This window comes from Ambystoma mexicanum, chromosome 8 (genome assembly GCF_040938575.1).
Source record: "Ambystoma mexicanum isolate Mex_15411 chromosome 8, UKY_AmexF1_1, whole genome shotgun sequence".
Classification (NCBI taxonomy): domain Eukaryota; kingdom Metazoa; phylum Chordata; class Amphibia; order Caudata; family Ambystomatidae; genus Ambystoma; species Ambystoma mexicanum.
The window spans coordinates 335,442,731-335,460,731 of NC_090929.1; the positions used below are offsets into that span (position 1 = coordinate 335,442,731).

The following is an 18,001-nucleotide window of genomic DNA, read 5'->3' on the forward strand; positions in this document are numbered from 1 at the left end:
TGTAATGGATGAAGAATCATGACATGGCAGTCACAGGTGTAATGGATGAAGAATCATTTGGGAACTAGCAATGCCATTCTGCATAAACAAAGCTGCAGGTCTGTCTCCCTGAGCCATTTGTGATGGATATAAAGATGAAACAATATTTTTAAACAATAAAAACCGTTACAATTGAAATTAATTTCTTCAAATGAACACTTCAAGCTACCAATTTCAACCGTTTTATGCCAGATAGAGAACATGAACATTCAACCTTTTGATCAGTAAACTCATGCTCTAACCTCTGAGCCACTAGGCCTACCTTTAGAGAGCATAACCTTTGCATTATGGCATGGCTGTCAAATGTGTAATAGTGACGCTGCATGTGGGAACTAGCAATGGAATAAACACAGGTACTCGTCTTGCTCGCTTAGCCAAATAAAGATCAAACAATATTCTTATAACAGTAAAAATAGTTGCCTATTTTCTCCAAATGCACCATTGAGCCCACTAGTTTGGGTATTTGCATGCCAATGAGGGGTTCTTAACCAGAAACCTTGCCATAGGTAAAGCCATGCTATAACCTCTGAGCCACTAGCTTCTTGTTTTATGACATGGGGTGAAAGGTCTAATGGACGAAGGTACATGCGGGAACCAGCAATGCCGGTTGGGATTAACAAAGGTGCTGGTCTCTCTCTCTGAGCCATTTGCAATGGAAAGGAAGATTAAACAATATTATTATAAAAGCAAGAAAACATAAAAAATCAAAATGTGTACCTGTGTTCTTCCATGTTTGAGTAGTTTCACGCCAAGAAGGGTATTTCATGTTGTAATGCCATAATTTGTAAATCCTTGCTCTAACCTCTGAGCTACTGCATCTCAATTGAAAAAGCACATCTTCTTGTATTATGTCATGATGGTCAAAGGTGTAAAGGATGAAGATGCATCTGTGAACGATCAATGCCAGTTGGGATAAACAAAGGTGCCGTCTTCTCTCTCTCAGCCATTTGTAATGGTGCAAATAACAGTTAAAAACATTTGACCTATTTCCTCCCCATGCTATCAGTTTGATTATTTCGATCCCAAAGAGAAGACTCGAACATCGAACGCTGCTACTGGGAAGCTTACACTCTAACCCCTGAGCTGCGAACACTCCTTTTGTAACATCTATCTTTTTGCGTTATGATATAGCTGTCAAAGGTGTAATCGATGAACATGCATCTGGGACTGGCCAGGGTCTGAATGGGGCATAACATCGGCCAAGGCACTAATGAAAAGGTGGCACACAATCACACATTACAATGTATTGCTACCCAGAATAGACTGTGTGAGTACTTATGAAACTTCCCCACCCTGGCCAAGAAAATGGTCCATTCTGTCAAAAAAATGACCCACCCTACAATCATGGGCTAGCACTTCAGCATTGCCCTATAGGCTAGTTCAAGCCTCCTCATGGGGACCCATTTCAATATTATGTTTGGGGCATCCTTGTCTACAGTTTGGGGAAAATAGTCAGAGGTATCAGTGGAGTGCTTAAATAATAATGTATAAAACGGAATCCAGCAAGGATGTTCATTGCTGCAGATTATCACAGGGCAAGCAATCCACTGAAAAGCTAGTAATTGTTCTATCAGCAAGATGCTAATGTGGACGAAACCGGAGTAACACGCAATGAAGCTATAACAACGCTACAGGATGATGGGAGCCAGCAAAGCCAGCCTGTAATGTGAGCATGGCAAAGTGCACATTTAATGTCATTAGTTAAAGAGATATGTTGCTGTAGAGTAAGACTGCCAACATTGGGGCAGCTGCTTGGTTACCTTCCTGAGGTTCGGACCTTTTTCAGCTGAAAAAGATGAAAGGCCCTGACACCATCCAGGGGAATGCAGGAGTAACTATTGCATGAGTTTTCCCCCTAGTGGTACTTACACGCCACTGTAGTCAAAACAAAAATGATGTTTGTTTGGTCTTTACTGTCACATATGTACATTATGATTTAAAGGCTATTTGCCTGGCAAATAACATTTTTAATTCAACAGTGTTTGCAGGTCCATAATTGGTATATCGCATAACTTGTATTAATGGATGGTCTGTTAATTTCCAAAGAATAGGGTTTCATCTAATGCGTATCCTTTCCTTCCTTCTGTTCCTATTCCTCATCCTTTGCCTTTTATTGTTTTCAAGTTTTTACCCCCTATAGGCGGTCACTTAATTCCATCATTTCCATAAAAGATACCTCTGTAGTTTTATATCAACCTTATTTCCTTTATACATAGTTTGCTAAGAATGTCTGGGAATTGGGGACTGGGCATTTGCACAGCAATCCTTTCTAATAAACCGCCTTTTCCCCATTACCTCCTCTTGCAGACTTCAGTGAGGCCCTCAGACAGCCCCTCAAACAGATTAGGTTGTTCAGAAAATCTACATTTAATTCTGTTCTTTGTCGCTGTTGTCCTCTGGACCATCAATGATATGGTAGTCTCTCAGAAGGCTGTGACCCGTCTTTGACATGATTCAGTGTATATGTTCTTCTTCCCCACCATGAGACAGTTCCTGGAAAACAGAAGCACATTATTAAAGCAGCACAGGGTTCCCCTGCAGGTCTGGATGTCGGTCCCTAAGAACAAACCATACAACACTGACTTAGTAGCAGTGTTTGTTGTGGGCATCAGGCTCCCCAGCTCAATGGCCTAGCTTTTCAGCAAGACTTTGGTATAGGTGTTGTCCCAGAAGAGATGGTACAATATCTTGTTTGCTGTACATCCTCTCATGAAGTTCTTGTAGCGGTTGAGTCCTCTGGCATGAATGAAGGTTCTCACCAGCTTTTCTCCCTGGATGGCAATGTCTTTGTGCTGGTTTGTTAATCCTTCCAATACAGTGTTCTCCCACCCATGCTCCTCTGCTGCTGAGGGTGGGGTGCTAATCTTTTTACAGACATCCTTCTCCCCGATATGTGTCTAGAACCTCCCTCATTGTCCAACAGTCTGCAATGATGGTTTCTAGCTGGAATTCCTACACAAAAGTCACTGCTTCTATGTAGCACAATGGCACTATCTGGCTGTGGGGATCTTGCTGTTCCCACTCTTCCCATCCCAGTATTCTCTACATCCTCCAGAGAAAGAAGTGAGCCATCAAGAATACTGCATGAATGTCATTGTGCCTCTTCGGAGTGGTCCTTCTGCAGTTGCAGGTGAAGAAGCCTCTGAAGATGATGAGGTTGTCTGGGACTCCTTTCCTCTCTTTTTATATTCCTTCTACAATCCAGGTGGTGGTCTTGGCTAATGTCTTCTGTACAGGCCGGAGCTGTGCCAAAAACTACAGTATTCATAGCATGTTTCTGAGGGTGATCGTCTTCCCCTTGATGGTCCAGTTGCAGAGGCTCCACAGCCACAGCTTTTTTTTGGGCCTACACCACTAATTCATCTTACATCATCTTGGGAGCATCTCTCTTCTGAAGCACACTCTAGGATTTTCATGTGGTCTGGCTTGCTGGAGAAGGGCAGTAGCTTGTGTGTGGTGTCCTAGTTGTGAAGCGCATCGTTTTGGACTTTGCTCAGTTGACCATGGTTCCTGATGCTTTGCCAAAGTCCTCACAGGTCTTTACCAGAGTTCTCACTGAACTTCCAACTGTGTAGAACACTGAGATACTGTCCATGTAGACGGAGCATTTCACTTTGCCTTTACCATCAATCTCTTTTGTCTTTATCCCTCTGATGCCACTGTCCTGGCTCAAGTTTTCTGCCAGGAGCTCTATGACACAAACAAACAGAAGTGAGTTTTGATTGCGTTGTCTGACCCACAACTCCACTGGGAAGGAGGTCGTCTTCTATCCGTTAACTATGGAAGTGCTAACGTTGTCTCTATGATTACGTTCACCATGTCACAGAAGAAGTCACCCAGCCCCAGTGCCCGCAGGGAATGGTCCATGAATTTGTGGGAGATGAGTTCAAATGCCTTTTCCTGATATAGGCTAAGGGGAGCAGCTCACACTGTCTAGTTCTTGAGGTATCCAATCGTGTCCCTGATCAGGGCATGGTTGTCTGAAATCTGGTGACTCAGGATCCCACTCAACTTGTACAGGTGGACTATCTCCTGATCACCCTTTTGAGATGGTTAGCCATCACTTTTGTAAGAATCGTGCAGTCCACATTCAGGAAGGAAAAGGATCTTAAATCCTCGAGTTCCCCCCTCTTGCCTTTCTCTTTGTACAAGAGTATGATTGTGCCCTTTCTCAGAGATAGTGGTATCCTACCCATCCCTCCAGTTTCAGTCAGGGCTGTTCCAGAATGGATCAGAAGGCTGTTTATTTTTAAAATAAGAATGATTGCTCTTCTTTTTAGTCTTACCACTAAAGGGGGTGGGGGTTAGAGGAGGAAGACTGGGAAGAACCCATTTTTAACGCCCCCATAATCCCACCCTTCTGATGGGACATTTTAAAGAAGAAGAAAAAACGAATTTCTCTAAAATGGACTACATGTCCCAGAATCCTCCAGGGACTGTGATGAAGAAGAGGGCTAAGGAGGCATGCAGGAGCCAAGGACAGGCAGGCCGCCTAATAGCTTTTGGCAAGGTCAGGCAATAAATCCTAAGGCCTAGTACCTGAAGCCAACTAACCCGTCTGAAAGGCATAAAAGTCTCCAGCAGGAAAGAGCAGCAGAAAGTAGCTCGAGCAGGAGCTGGAAGGTCGGCAGTAGCAGGAGCAGAAGAAGCATAGCATGAAGCTGGTAGTTCACTAGGAAGTGTGACCACAGAGGGGACACCGGAGCAGAGGAAGAGCAGATTGCACCTGCAGGCTCTGAATTAGTCCTGTACTCACAAACCCTGTTGGGTTGTGGCAGCATTGAAAGAGGCTGGGAGAAAGAAGTAGTCTTTCCTGGTGCACTTAGTTGCTGTGAATGCTGAGCTGAAGTCGTGCATCCACCCAAGACCTGTGTGCAGAAGCAAGCCAAGGGAAGCTGGAGAAATGAAGACTCTCCATTAATGAGGCCGAATTGGAGGCACCAGTGTTGCAGAGGGGTGTGGGTCTCAAGAGTGCCTGTAGCAGTAGCAGTAGAAGAAATTAAGTCAGGAAGCAGAAGTAGCCCACAGTTGCTGTGATTGTGGAGTTGGTAGAAGGAAGCGTCCTACTCCAAATCATCAACTGTAGCCAGCTTAAATTATACTTGTGTGCGAGTAAAAGTTGTTTGCAGAAGTGGGAAGTCATTCTACCAAGACAATTGTATCACAAGTTTATACCAACGAAGCTAAAGTACCCACATATAGAGAAAGCTTCTCTTTTATCCATTGTTGGTAAATGGTTGCCTAGCGGTCGCATGTCTCCTATTAAAGAGGAGAACGTTGCTGGTAAGCCTTATGAAGTAGAAGTTGAAGTTCCTGCAATGTTATAAGCCCACTTAACATATTCATTTGAAGTATAACGCTGAACAAAAGATCGAAAAGCAGGAATGCACGTCTTTGTGGTAGTTTATCATCAAGACGAAATTGCGTGCACCTAATTTAGTTTCCACAGAGAAACATATTGCCTGTAACATACTGAATAATTATGTAGCAGTCATAGAAGTTGCTGTAGAACAAGCCTGTAGATCTAACCCTTTTAAAGTGAAGTCACTCAATTAAGAACTGAACACCATGGTTTTAAAGTTGCTGAAGCTGTTGAAAAACCAGAGTCCTCTGATACAAGGGTGACAATGTTATCCAAGGCTGAGAGGGTGGCAATACAGCTTTGGGGTAACCACTGGAGACAAGAAGGTGTATATATGAAGCTGGGGAAGGGAGCTGGCTACTTGTTAAAATAACTCATTCTAAATCTGTAATCTGAGACTGTTCAAGTTGAGAAGAAGCAGCCTGGGAGATAAGGACAGATTGTGTGGTAGCTGCAAGAAAGAAAGGAAAGGCAAAGAGGCTGCCCTTTCTTGTCATGCAAGAGAGGAGAGTGCCTTGCCAACCTGTAAAGGTCGAAGAGTCTTGTTGAAGTTGCCTAAAATACAAAGTTGCAGAAGCAGCAGTAGAACTGTGGTTGTTGATACTTTTGCCAGAACAATATTATTTGAAGTAGTAGAAGCAGAAGCAAACTGTAGGACAAGTGAGTCTGTTCTCACAGTGTCATTGGCAGAAAGGAGTTGCTAGAGAGAGAGAGCAAACCCTAAGAAGATGCATCCTGACAAGTGGTATTCAAAGAAGGTGCAAACGTTACAAGAGAAGGAGCTTTTGCTAAGCAGAAGTGGTACTTTTATCTTAAATTGCACTAATTCTTTCCTGGAAGGAGGTTATCCAGGAATCCCATTGCTGCCATTGTTTTCTTTGTGGAACTTGGAAAGGGAATATTTTCATCAAGCGAAGAAGAAACTGTTACCAGGTCATTTTTGTTTGTGTGAACCTTTGTTTCTTTAGAACTTTTCAAAACTTGATTTAAAGCTTTCGTTTCCTTGGAAGAAAGTGCCTTTGGGACATTCCTAGGGGAGCAAGATCTGCCCAGGACAAATAGAAGTCATGCAAGACTCTGGTTATTTGGTAACCTTTTATTTATGTTGTTTATATGTCACTTTGTTTTGTTGTTTAGTGTGAGGGTTAGTTTTGTGTATGCTAGGAGGCTTTCCCTTAGATCCTAAACTGGGTAGGGAATCCTCTTGTAGGGTAGGTTTAGTTAGGGTTTATTTTCTATTTTTGTTTAAAATAAACTGTCACAGTTTAAAATAAACTGTCAAACTTTGAGAAAACTAAACATAGTTGTGAGTCTCACATTACTGACCCTCACAACACTTTGTGTGATCTTTAAGATCATGCCTTGAAGAATAACCTTTGCTGGTCTGAAATGCATTGGCCAGTTGGCACCTGCCTGTATGATGAAAAATTAATTATATTTACCACCAGAATATGTCTGCAAAGCAATGCTGATGATTAGTACAAGTGTTTACGTTTTAACTACAAATTGTGAATAATCAGCACAGTTAATGTACTGTTTAATTGTTTGCATCCCTTACCGTGGGCTCATGCCCTGGTCTTTTGGCTGATCCTACCCATCTCTGCCATCTCCTCGTATAGTTACAGCAAATCTAGTATGATCAAGTCTCAGAGTTTGAAGTATAGTTTTACTGGGAGACAGCTCAGTGTCTTGCCATGCTTGGAGGACATGGCTACATGGTGAAGCACCCCTCAGTGTGATGGGGCATTTAGGACCTCTCTCTTTTCCAGGCTCAGTGTCTTTGCGATAACAGCCAGGAACTTGTCTGTCTGGGTCCTCTCTCTGACACCTTTGGCGATTAAAGGCTGTCATAAAATTATGTTACAGCTTTCATCAGCCAGTCTTTCCCACCTTGAAGGTTTACATCTAAATCCTGAGGTTCCACCAGTGTATGGTGGTTGAGTGAAGCTTCCCAAAGAAGAAATAGTTACATTTCTCATTTTCTTATCATCCTTAAAGTGCTCAACTTTGGAATGGAACATGACTTTCCTAGGTTCTTCCTGCTAGTAGTCTTCTCACCCCTTCCTTGTTTCCTCCAGGTCGTCTTTCCCATCTCAGCTGCAAAGGTTGAGTTTAAACAGTTACTGCAGTTTGCTTTGCAGCTCCCTGAATGTGGCCTTCTTTTCCTGTGCAGCAACTCTGCTTTCCTTCCAGAAGAAGTTCTGAACCTTGTTCTTCACCCACTCCCAGCATTCCCCCATGTACTGAAAGCAGTCCCTTATGCTCCTCCACTCTGTATGTCTCTCTGAGGTTTGCAGGCATCCTTACTGCACAATAGTGTGCAATTCAGCTGCTAGGAACCTGGGCCCCCAGAAAACCTTCCAGAGAGTTCCATCCTGTGGCTGATTGCTGTGTGATCAGTGAGGTGATTGGGAACTATGCAGCTCTGTTAAGGCTTTACAGGCTGGGAAATCAGGATAATGTCGATCCAGAGTGCTCTGAAGCACCTGGGTGACTTCAGGAGTAGTTTCTGGCATTTGTCCAATACCTCAAATGACATCTCACAGGAAACCTCATTGACCCTCTCCCTGAGGACCCTGGATGTCACAACCAATGCTGCAGAGCTGGACCCAGTTCATCTAGCCTTCACAATCTTACAATTGAAGGCACACCCATTGAGACAGCCCTGGAGATGATGAGTGGCAGCTTTAGAGTTTTGAAAGGTTCAATCCTTTCATTTTTCTCTGAGAGAGCATACACATTGATTCATGGGATTGGTTTTCCTGCCTATGAGCTGTGTGCCTTTCACCTCCCCTGTTACTGATTCAACCATGAAATGTATCCCACATTTCAGAACTAAGCACATATGACAATTCTGGATTGCCAAACAAGGCCAATGCGCTATGCCGTCTGTGGCGGCCCTTCACAATTGTGACACTCAAGGTGAACAATGATATCACTGTCTTTGTGGATTTTGAACTATGTTATGTGGGTCTATAGGGGTTCTACTTGGTTAAATGGGTTGATACTTACCTTGGAGCTTGCTCCCTACACTCCATTATTTATCTTTCTTTAGAGTTCTTCTTCTGTCTCAATGATGCCTTCCAGCTATTCTGTAATATTATCTTCCAAGTGTTAGTCTCTTCCTGAAATTGTTACTTGGCTGAAGACGCCCAGTTCTTAGTAGAGTCTAGCCAGTTTCTCTTGGTTTTTGGGGCGTCTTTCTTGTATGAGTCATTTATCACCATTGGGACTTTGCATGCAGCCTTCTTACTGGTGTAGTAGCCCATCTTAGATGGTAGGGATCTTTTCTTTGCAGAGCTTGTGGTACACTTGCTTCCTTTGAGTCCGGTTTCCCCGTTGGTAGGTACTGCTGAGGCTTGGGTGGGGTCTTCTTCTCTTTGGCATTTACTAGTGCACCACATCTCTTTCTTGCCTTTCTTTTTCTTTGTGCTTATCCTTTTCTTTGATTTCATCTTTTTATTTCCTTTCCCCTCTGTTTCCTGGATTGAAGTCCTCGTCTGTTGTGTCTTCATGGCTGGTGGGAGGCGTGCTGCTGTCCCAGTAAAACGTGATACACCTGGAGAATCTCCCCACGTACTGTGTGCTCACCAGAGTATCTACCAGACCCCTTAAAATTAATTCTCATATGTACAATTGATGATGCAATAATTTAATACAAATGCAAAGCAAGGAAATATATTCAAAACCAAGCCAGCCAATGCATTTCAGCTGTACCCATCATCAGGGCTGAATCTATATCATCATTCACCAAAGGCATGAATCATCAGTAACGCAGTCCAATAAGTAATCAACAGAGGAACCTGTGTTACAGTAATGGGGTCCTCCTAAATAAAGAGCATGTAGGAGGACTCCATTACTGTAAAACATGATGATACATAGACACAGAGCGTGGGGAGATTCTCCAGGTTTATCATGTTTTATAGGATTCATGTCCTGGTGCCAGGGACGGGTTCACTGTAATGTTCCATTCCTTATTTAGAAATGTTAAAATACTCGGAATAATATCATATTGTTTGTTGAAAGGTGATGCCTGCCCAGTTGGTTTGTTCAGGGGTTCTGTCTTCTCATCTTCCTTGGCTCTGGGTCAGTGCTTCTCCTTTCTTCCATCTGTGTTGGGGGTTTCTGGGTCCACTGTTGATTGCGTCGGTGGTGCTGGTGTCTGCTCTCTTGTTACCATGGTTTGTTCCTTTACCTGGTCACTCTATGCTAGGCCTGGGTGCTCTTGTTACAGTGCTGGCATCTTGCTTCAGTTTGCCACTTGCCGGCTTTCTCGGAGTAGGAAAAACAAAGAGGTGATGGCTGGAAGGTTTAGAATTAATCTTGACCACTGACGTTGCTCTGGGCAACCCTCCAGACCATCGTTCTTCGCCTGCCAAGCCATTACAGAAGGGGAAAGACCATATGCAAATCAGACTTGGCCCCACCCCAAAAGGGGCAGTCCAGCCCAAAATGCTAGGTCACAACCCTTCTGCACGAGACCACAAGCATCCCCAAACATGTTTCGGCCTTTTTGGGCCTCATCAGTGAGGAGTAGCTTGGGTCTCTAGGCCCAGCAGGCATGGGACCCACGTCTGGGCATACTGGTCCCACTCGGGGTGACATAGCAAAAACAAAGAGGTGATGGCTGGAAGGTTTAGAATTAATCTTGATCATAGGCGTTGCTCTGGCCAACCCTCCAGAGCATTGTTCTTCGCCTGCCAAGCCATTACTACAGAAGGGGAAAGACCATATGCAAATCAGACTTAGCCCCACGCCAAAAGGGGCAGTCCAGCCCGAACTGCTAGGTCACAACCCTTCTGCAGGAGACCACACGCATCCCCAAACATGTTTTGGCCTTTTTAGGCCTCATCAGTCAGGAGTAGCTTGGGTCTCTAGGCCCAGCAGGAACGGGACCCACGTCTGGGCATACACGTCCCACTCGGGGTGACATAGCAAAAACAAAGAGGTGACGGCAGGAAGGTTTAGAATTAATCTTGACCACCTGCATTGCTCTGGGCAGCCCTCCAGACCATCGTTCTTTGCCTGACAAGCCATTACAGAAGGGGAAAGACCATATGCAAATCAGACTTGGCCCCACCACAAAAGGGGCAGTCCAGCCCGAAATGCTAGGTCACAACCCTTCTGCACGAGACCACAAGCATCCCCAAACATGTTTCTGCCTTTTTGGGCCTCATCAGTGAGGTGTAGCTTGGGTCTCTAGGCCCAGCAGGCACGGGACCGACGTCTGGGCATACCTGTCCCACTCGGGGTGACATAGCAAAAACAAAGAGGTGATGGCTGGAAGGTTTAGAATTAATCTTGACCACTGGCGTTGCTCTGGGCAACCCTCCAGACCATCGTTCTTCGCCTGCCAAGCCATTACAGAAGGGGAAAGACCATATGCAAATCAGACTTGGCCCCACCCCAAAAGGGGCAGTCCAGCCCAAAATGCTAGGCCACAACCCTTCTGCATGAGACCACAAGCATCCCCAAACATGTTTCGGCCTTTTTGGGCCTCATCAGTGAGGAGTAGCTTGGGTCTCTAGGCCCAGCAGGCACGGGACCCACGTCTGGGCATACCCGTCCCACTCAGGGTGACATAGCAAAAACAAAGAGGTGATGGCTGGAAGGTTTAGAATTAATCTTGACCACTGGCGTTGCTCTGGGCAACCCTCCAGACCATCGTTCTTCGCCTGCCAAGCCATTACAGAAGGGGAAAGACCATATGCAAATCAGACTTGGCCCCACCCCAAAAGGGGCAGTCCAGCCCGAAATGCTAGGTCACAACCCTTCTGCACGAGACCATAACCATCCCCAAACATGTTTTGGCCTTTTTGGGCCTCATCAGTGAGGAGTAGCTTGGGTCTCTAGGCCCAGCAGGCACGGGACCCACGTCTGGCAATACCCGTCCCCCTCGGGGTGACATAGCAAAAACAAAGAGGTGATGGCTGGAAGGTTTAGAATTAATCTTGACCACTGGCGTTGCTCTGGGCAACCTTCCAGACCATCGTTCTTCGCCTGCCAAGCCATTACAGAAGGGGAACGATACTTCTCCTGGGTTCCTAGACCCCCTTTCCTGGCCTCTCAAGCACTGTGCAGAGGGACTACCTCCTGCTGATTCCTTCACCATCTCTTGGCCCAGGGCTCCGTTATTACCTTGTGTCACATCTAGATAGAATTGTGAAGTTTAGCCTTGTGTTACATCTCAATAGAACTGTGAAGATTAGCATGGGCCACATTTAGAGTGAGTTGTGAAGATTATCCTTGCCTCACATCTAGATCGAACTGTGAAGTTTAGCCTTGTGTCAGATCTAGACAGAATTGTGGAGATTGGCCTTGCGCCCCATCTGGATAGAATTGTGAAGATTAGCCTTGCGTCGCATCTATATAGACTTTTGAAGATTAGCATGCACCACATTCAGAGTGAATTGTGATGATTAGCCTTGTGTCTCATCTAGATAGAATTGTGGAGATTGGCCTTGCGTCCCATCTGGATAGAATTCTGAAGATTAGACTTACGTCACATCTAGATAGAATTGTGGAGATTGGCATTGTGTCCCATCTGGATAGAATTGAGAAGATTAGCATGCGTTACATCTAGATAGTCACGCCACTAACCAACCTTACTAAGAAAAACTCATCCCCCTGTATTCACCTCTAAAACTCTTAACCAAACACAACCATACCTCTACAGCACAACAAACCGCAGCGCTTCACTAGACTGCAACAACAAAACAAACCACACATATCCTCGCACATCAGCACATGACGACTACCAACTGGAAAACACACCTAAACTCAGCTAACGGTGGAAGCCGAACTGAACCTGGCAACAGCACATCACAGCTCTCTTGCTCCTTTCTCCTGCTCAGTCCTACTAACTTACACTGCCCTCACCCTCTTGCTTTAAAGTTCCGCCAAAGCACCAGGGAACCACGCAGGTGTTTACAGTGCCAAGTATAAGAACATTTTAACATAACATAACATATATTTTCATCTTGACCTGGATCTCACTCTTCCCTCCAAGTCCTGGGGAATTGGGTTATGACTGCAAGCAGCCAATCATGGATCCCCCACCTCACGAAGCTGAACACTGAAGTTTATTCTTGGTAAACTGTTAGAAAAGGGCTAGCCTAACGAGCATGGAGTTAACTTAAGCTCCAGAAATTATAAACAGTGCCTATATTGATCTATTATGAACAAATACGACATCTGAGAAGGCTGGGTATAATTGAGTGGCAGATACCAATGCCATTTTATCCTCAGATACAAATCCAGAGGCTGTCTGAATGGGCAAATAGGGGCATTGACCAAAAACACTTTGATGTTAGGGTGAAGGCTTTGAGAAATGAAATAAACATCAGGCCTAGTGTGCATTATGCACCTAGTGATTTAAGCACAAAAACCTTTTATAACATACATATTGTCAAATGTAAACATCTCTGGTCATTCTTATGTTCCCAAATGCTCTTTGATTTAATGCAAAACCACCAGGAAACATCATTGGTGTTATTTAGCTACTTCCCCTCCCACTTTCTCATAGGGGTATTTCATAATTGTACAACAAGAGTGTAACAGACTGTCCAGTTTGGAATGATAGCCTTGTCTAAACACTTAATTTATACAATTGTTTACGGTGTTGGTAATACACATTAATACACCAGACAAGTGTAACATTCCTATTATGACTACAACATATACTGGAAGTGATCATTAGAATTGACATTCTAATATTTTCAGAAGGGCCAGTTTGCAATGTTAGCACAATGAAATGTATGCATAATTTAAATAATGTGTTTGTCTCTCAAATGCTGCAGTCAAAATAAAGCTAATGATCTGTTTCTTCTGTGAGCCCCAATGCAGTGTTTCATGTTGGGTGCTGTGGTGTCTGATTCGTTGGTAATACTACAGCTGTGGACCCTGCAGCCTGTTCCTCTGGCCCCCTATAAGGTCTTTCAGTACCCTTACCCACAGCAGAGCCTAGCCATGCCCTATTTACCTCCCCACTTACAGACAATGTGCCCTCAGTGTGAAGGTGGCATTCCTATAGAAGTGGAAGAGAACGAGGGAGATACAGCGAGAAAGGAAGAGAGAGTGGGAGAGAGATAGAGACGAGGGAGCGAGATAGGAAGAGAAGAAGAGAGAGAGGGATCGAGGGACAGAGCTAGAGTGGCATGTTATGCACTTGGGTACTTTTATAATGCTGTTGGATTTATTGTTAAGTGGCATAGGTCATAATGAGAGCTTTATATTCTCCTTGCCAGTTATTTACACCACCCACACAAAGTGGGAATGGTCTCTACATCCCAATATGTGTCAAAAGGGCAGTCTGTAAGAAAAGGCTATATTACTTGAGCAAACCCCCTTTATACATCTGACCTAAACACCCACTTACAGACCTCTGACCTAGATTTCTCCACCCCCTCCAAACAACATGGGGTCCAAGTGCAAAGCCATCTATTCTGAGAGGTCAAAGATCATGGGCCTCATTATGAATTTGGCCGTGCGGTAAAAAAGTGGAATTGATCCCATTATGGCCACTTTTTTGGTGATAATAGAATTACTTCCACTTTGACTGCGTCGCTGAATTCTGAGTTTTGCCTTGAGGTGGAGGATTTACCTCTGGCGTGATGATGTAGGTACATCCTTTAAGGGAAATAATTCAGCAGATTTACCGCACAGGTTTAAATGCTCATGGTAAATGTGCCAAAAGTCCCCAGGAGTCCAATGGACTCCAAAAAGGGGATTTATACCACCCTACCACCAGTCATGATCCTGTGGTAATGCCACATGACCCAGTGGAGGTAACAGTAAACGAGTTTGTTGGTAAAGTGGCAAATTTGACACCCTTTGCCATCAAACTCATAATGAGACCCCGTGTGTTTCCCACATTTGATCTAAACCACCAAGGACTGTAGATGCAAGGCTCTGCATCCCTTGCAAATCCTTGCTTAGGTGTGTGCATTTTGCTATCCAGTGACTTGTGTTCTATGGAGCAATGAATGCCTTACTGAAGCACCTGCTGTCAAAGTGGGAGGCTGTTCCCCTCTGTGCCAAATGCCTGATCCATCCAAGCCTAATGGCGACATAATTCACCCTTGGACTACTTCCCCGAGACTTTGAGTCGCAACCTTGAAGCACTAGAGCCCTGATGCTATCTCTGTAATTGTCAAGGAACTGAAGATTGGAATCTAAATTAAACTGTACGATTAATTCTGTCGCTTGTTCTTTTGCCTCCAGGATTCTGTGACTCAGCTGACCAGTTTCATATTCTCAAGGGTAAGTTACAGACCTGAAGGTTTCAGTCTGCTGTTCTTTGTGACTGTCTTTAAACAAGAAGTAGAAATGCAGTGGCTTAACACCGAGCAGCAGACTTAGCTCACAGCTCAACAAAGCTGGCCCACAACCCGCCCATGGATTATGACATTCTCAGTAGCCCCTTTGCAGAGGTCCTGCTTGCTACAAGTGGTATCACTTGGAGCAATCAGGACCTCTCCAAAGGGTCTACCACCAAGCAGGCGAGGGACACTGACTTTCACTATAAACATTGTTAAAGGATATACTGGTAGAGAAAGCACCAAGCCTCAATATGTTGAGGGTGGCATGCCCCAGCCAGTCCATAGTGGATCACCCTCTCTCCTTCAGATTATTAGAAGACCCTAATAATAATGTGTCTGCAGAAATATACAGAAACAGGTGATGGGTCCTATCCGGGAGTGTGTCTTCTATTTCTGCATTTATTCAGTATTCATGTGCCCCAAGAGATCTTTGACGGCTTCCGCCTTTGTCCAAACACTGGATAGTGAATAACCCCAAGTCGCATCGAGAGTTCCATCACTCAAGCTGCATCCCAGCCATCATTGCCATTGGGACGGAAGTGGGCAAATAAAAGAGTTAGCACAGATGAACAAAAGTAAACTCAGACACAAATGAGAAAAACATTTTACGCATCTGCCCTTTCTAGTCCGGTCTTAACCGCATATCGATGGTCCTCATTTGACCTAGCTCACATTGTGCTGACATATGCACTGTGTTCCTGGGCTTTATCTTACATTTTCTGCATAGTGATAATGAGTGATGCTATTCATAAAGTGCATGCACTAAAGAATTGGATCTCCCTGCTTCATGGCCCACATCTAAGATCGCGTCCACGAGAAATGGAAAGGAGACAGTGTGAAAAAGGGTTGGTCCTGGATGTGCCTCCAGACATGTTATGGTCAGGTTGGGGTCTCGGCTGGATTGACAAGGAGGACTTCACTGCAGATACTCAAGGGGAAAAAGTCAACCTCCAAGACTATATCCACTCCATGACCAGCAGTAAGGCACTTTCTGGAGAAGGCCAGGTAAAGAGGCATTTCCTATGATAGGGTGTGGGTGCGTCCAGTGTATACCGATAACCCAAGCTATCCTGATAAATCAATCAGCACCCCGATAAGCAGCTAAGGAAGGCTTCCATGAGCAGGTGATATGTGGCCCAATGTTCAAACGCTCAGTACTAATCTGACCACTAGACTATGGGCATTCAATGGTCACCCTAGCTGTGTGACTGCATGGCCTAGAGCAGGGGTCTGCCACTTTTGGCTCTCCATAATCAGTAGTGATGGATCATGGGTAACGCAGTCCAAAACATCTGGAGAGAAGCAGGTTGCAGACTCTAGATCTAGGGGCATCGGGTTGGCAGAATCTACAAAGGCACCCATTGTAAAAAAAGGGGATGCATCAGAGTAACACAACTGAACCTGGCTGGGCAGCATCCATGAATGAATTCATTGTTGGAAGCCCTTCTTGGCACTGGTCTCCTTATCCAGATAGGAGGATGCCTGTCAGCTGTGAATGCTGAAAGTGCTTCAGCTCCATCGAACTCAGAAAGATCTGCCACAATACTTTGGCAGCCTTAGAAGAGAACCTGCCAGCTTACCGAACTTTAATTCAGCCACCCATGGGCAAGGATGCCTTGACGCCAGTTAGCACTTGGTTTGCACGCTGTTTTTCCACCTAGTGAAAGTATATTCTGCATTTAGCACCCGAGGAACACATCCGCTTCTACCATGTTATGGTGGGAGGTAGAAGAGACCCCCTCCAGCCATCACAATGCAGGTAAAAAGTATAGTCAAGACTTATATTACCTGGGGTGTGTTTCCTAAAACGATTTTGAAAACTAAGCAAGGAAGCTCAGCCTAGGCTCTGGCATATCACAAGCACATGTATTTACTACTCTTCACCTGCATCAGTGCTTTGGAACATAGCCTGTCCTGTACAGTCCTCTGTGGCTCCCCAAATAGCGCACATTATATAAAAACAATACATCCATATAACCTGTTACTGCCCTGTCTCTGTCACTGCAACCGTCGCATTCAGAACGCCATAAGAAACAGTAGCCCATGACTTCCACTTCCCTCTGAGAAGCAACTAGTGTAGGAAGCGCTACATGAGTATGGCTCTTGGTCACCCGTACACTACTCCCAGAATTGTTAGCCGGCAAACAGCTATGTATCCCATTAGGCGGAAAAGCAACCTCACACTGAGGGGGTAACAAACTCCGACCCCAGCTAAACTCTCCCTTGAGCACTGAGTGATGTCTTCAGCTTGGCCTATTGTTGTGTTTTTCAGATTAGACACCGGCGACTCGGTGCCCCAGAGCAGAAGCCCGGCAAGAAACCGCACCAAGCAAACCATTGTGCTGAGAGGATGACGCCAGGAGAACCTCGTTCAGCACCACCTCTGATTAAGCTGCCCATGACAGTGCTGGTCCCAATCAGCGAAAAGGTTACAGTGCTGCAATCAACTTCTTTGTAAAGTAGTGGTGGATTGTGCTCCTATGATCCACACTGGTGTACATTAGCTGCAACTGGATCAGGTCTTTTTGCCTAACATGTACAATTATCAAACCTATGTTAAAGGTTCCCAGGCCGAATATTTCGATTAGAATTTCAGATCAGTCTCGCCTGGGGATTGGGAGACTGGCAAACTCCTCCGTTAGAGATTGAGGGAGCTGGGTACTATCATAGCAGGCATCAAGGGATGGGTCTTCTGCCGGGCTAATCCTACATAAAGTGGAGAACTGCACACACAGGATATTATTTGACGGATTGATTTACCTATGACATGCATAAAAACATTAATCAATAGATATTTATGTTTGTTTGTGCTCCCAGATGTCACAGGGGCTCACTTGCAATTGAGTTCTCCTAAGATTGGCCCACATTACTGAATGCAGTGGTAGGTAGTGGCAATTCAAGGTTAAAGCAGGAGACCTTGAGCAAAAACACTCAACCAGAGAGCTCAAGACTGGCTCTATACCCCTTTAAGTTCACTCTCATTTTAGCTTGGTTTCCTATAATGTGATTGTAAACCTTAGCAGAATGTAATAAATATTCGAAAACATGTCCTAGTCACTTTCTTGTCTGTGTTGGTTTCTTCATTATCTCTCGCACACATTCTTGTGATTTTATCAGGTCATGAGGTTATACTTCAAGGTAAAAAAATGATCATATATCCCCTTCCTTTCCGGAGACTAAGATCTGGCAACACCAAGGCAGGATCAAAATATGTCACTTTTCGTTCAAGGCCAGGTGCATTAAGATCATTACTATGGCGATGGGTGCAGTATAAATATTG

At 44.7% G+C, this 18,001-nt stretch overlaps 1 protein-coding gene across 1 annotated transcript in view; it reads left to right on the plus strand.

Moving 5' to 3' along the window:
* C8G (complement C8 gamma chain) overlaps positions 1-17,778 on the plus strand; it is a 174,891-nt gene extending 157,113 nt beyond the window's left edge. The window contains exons 6-7 of the mRNA XM_069609773.1: positions 14,624-14,662; positions 16,994-17,778. Of these exons, the coding sequence (XP_069465874.1) occupies positions 14,624-14,662; positions 16,994-16,998 (44 nt within the window). The 3' untranslated portion in view covers positions 16,999-17,778. The remainder of the gene's footprint in view (positions 1-14,623; positions 14,663-16,993) is intronic.
* Positions 17,779-18,001: the final 223 nt, after the last annotated feature.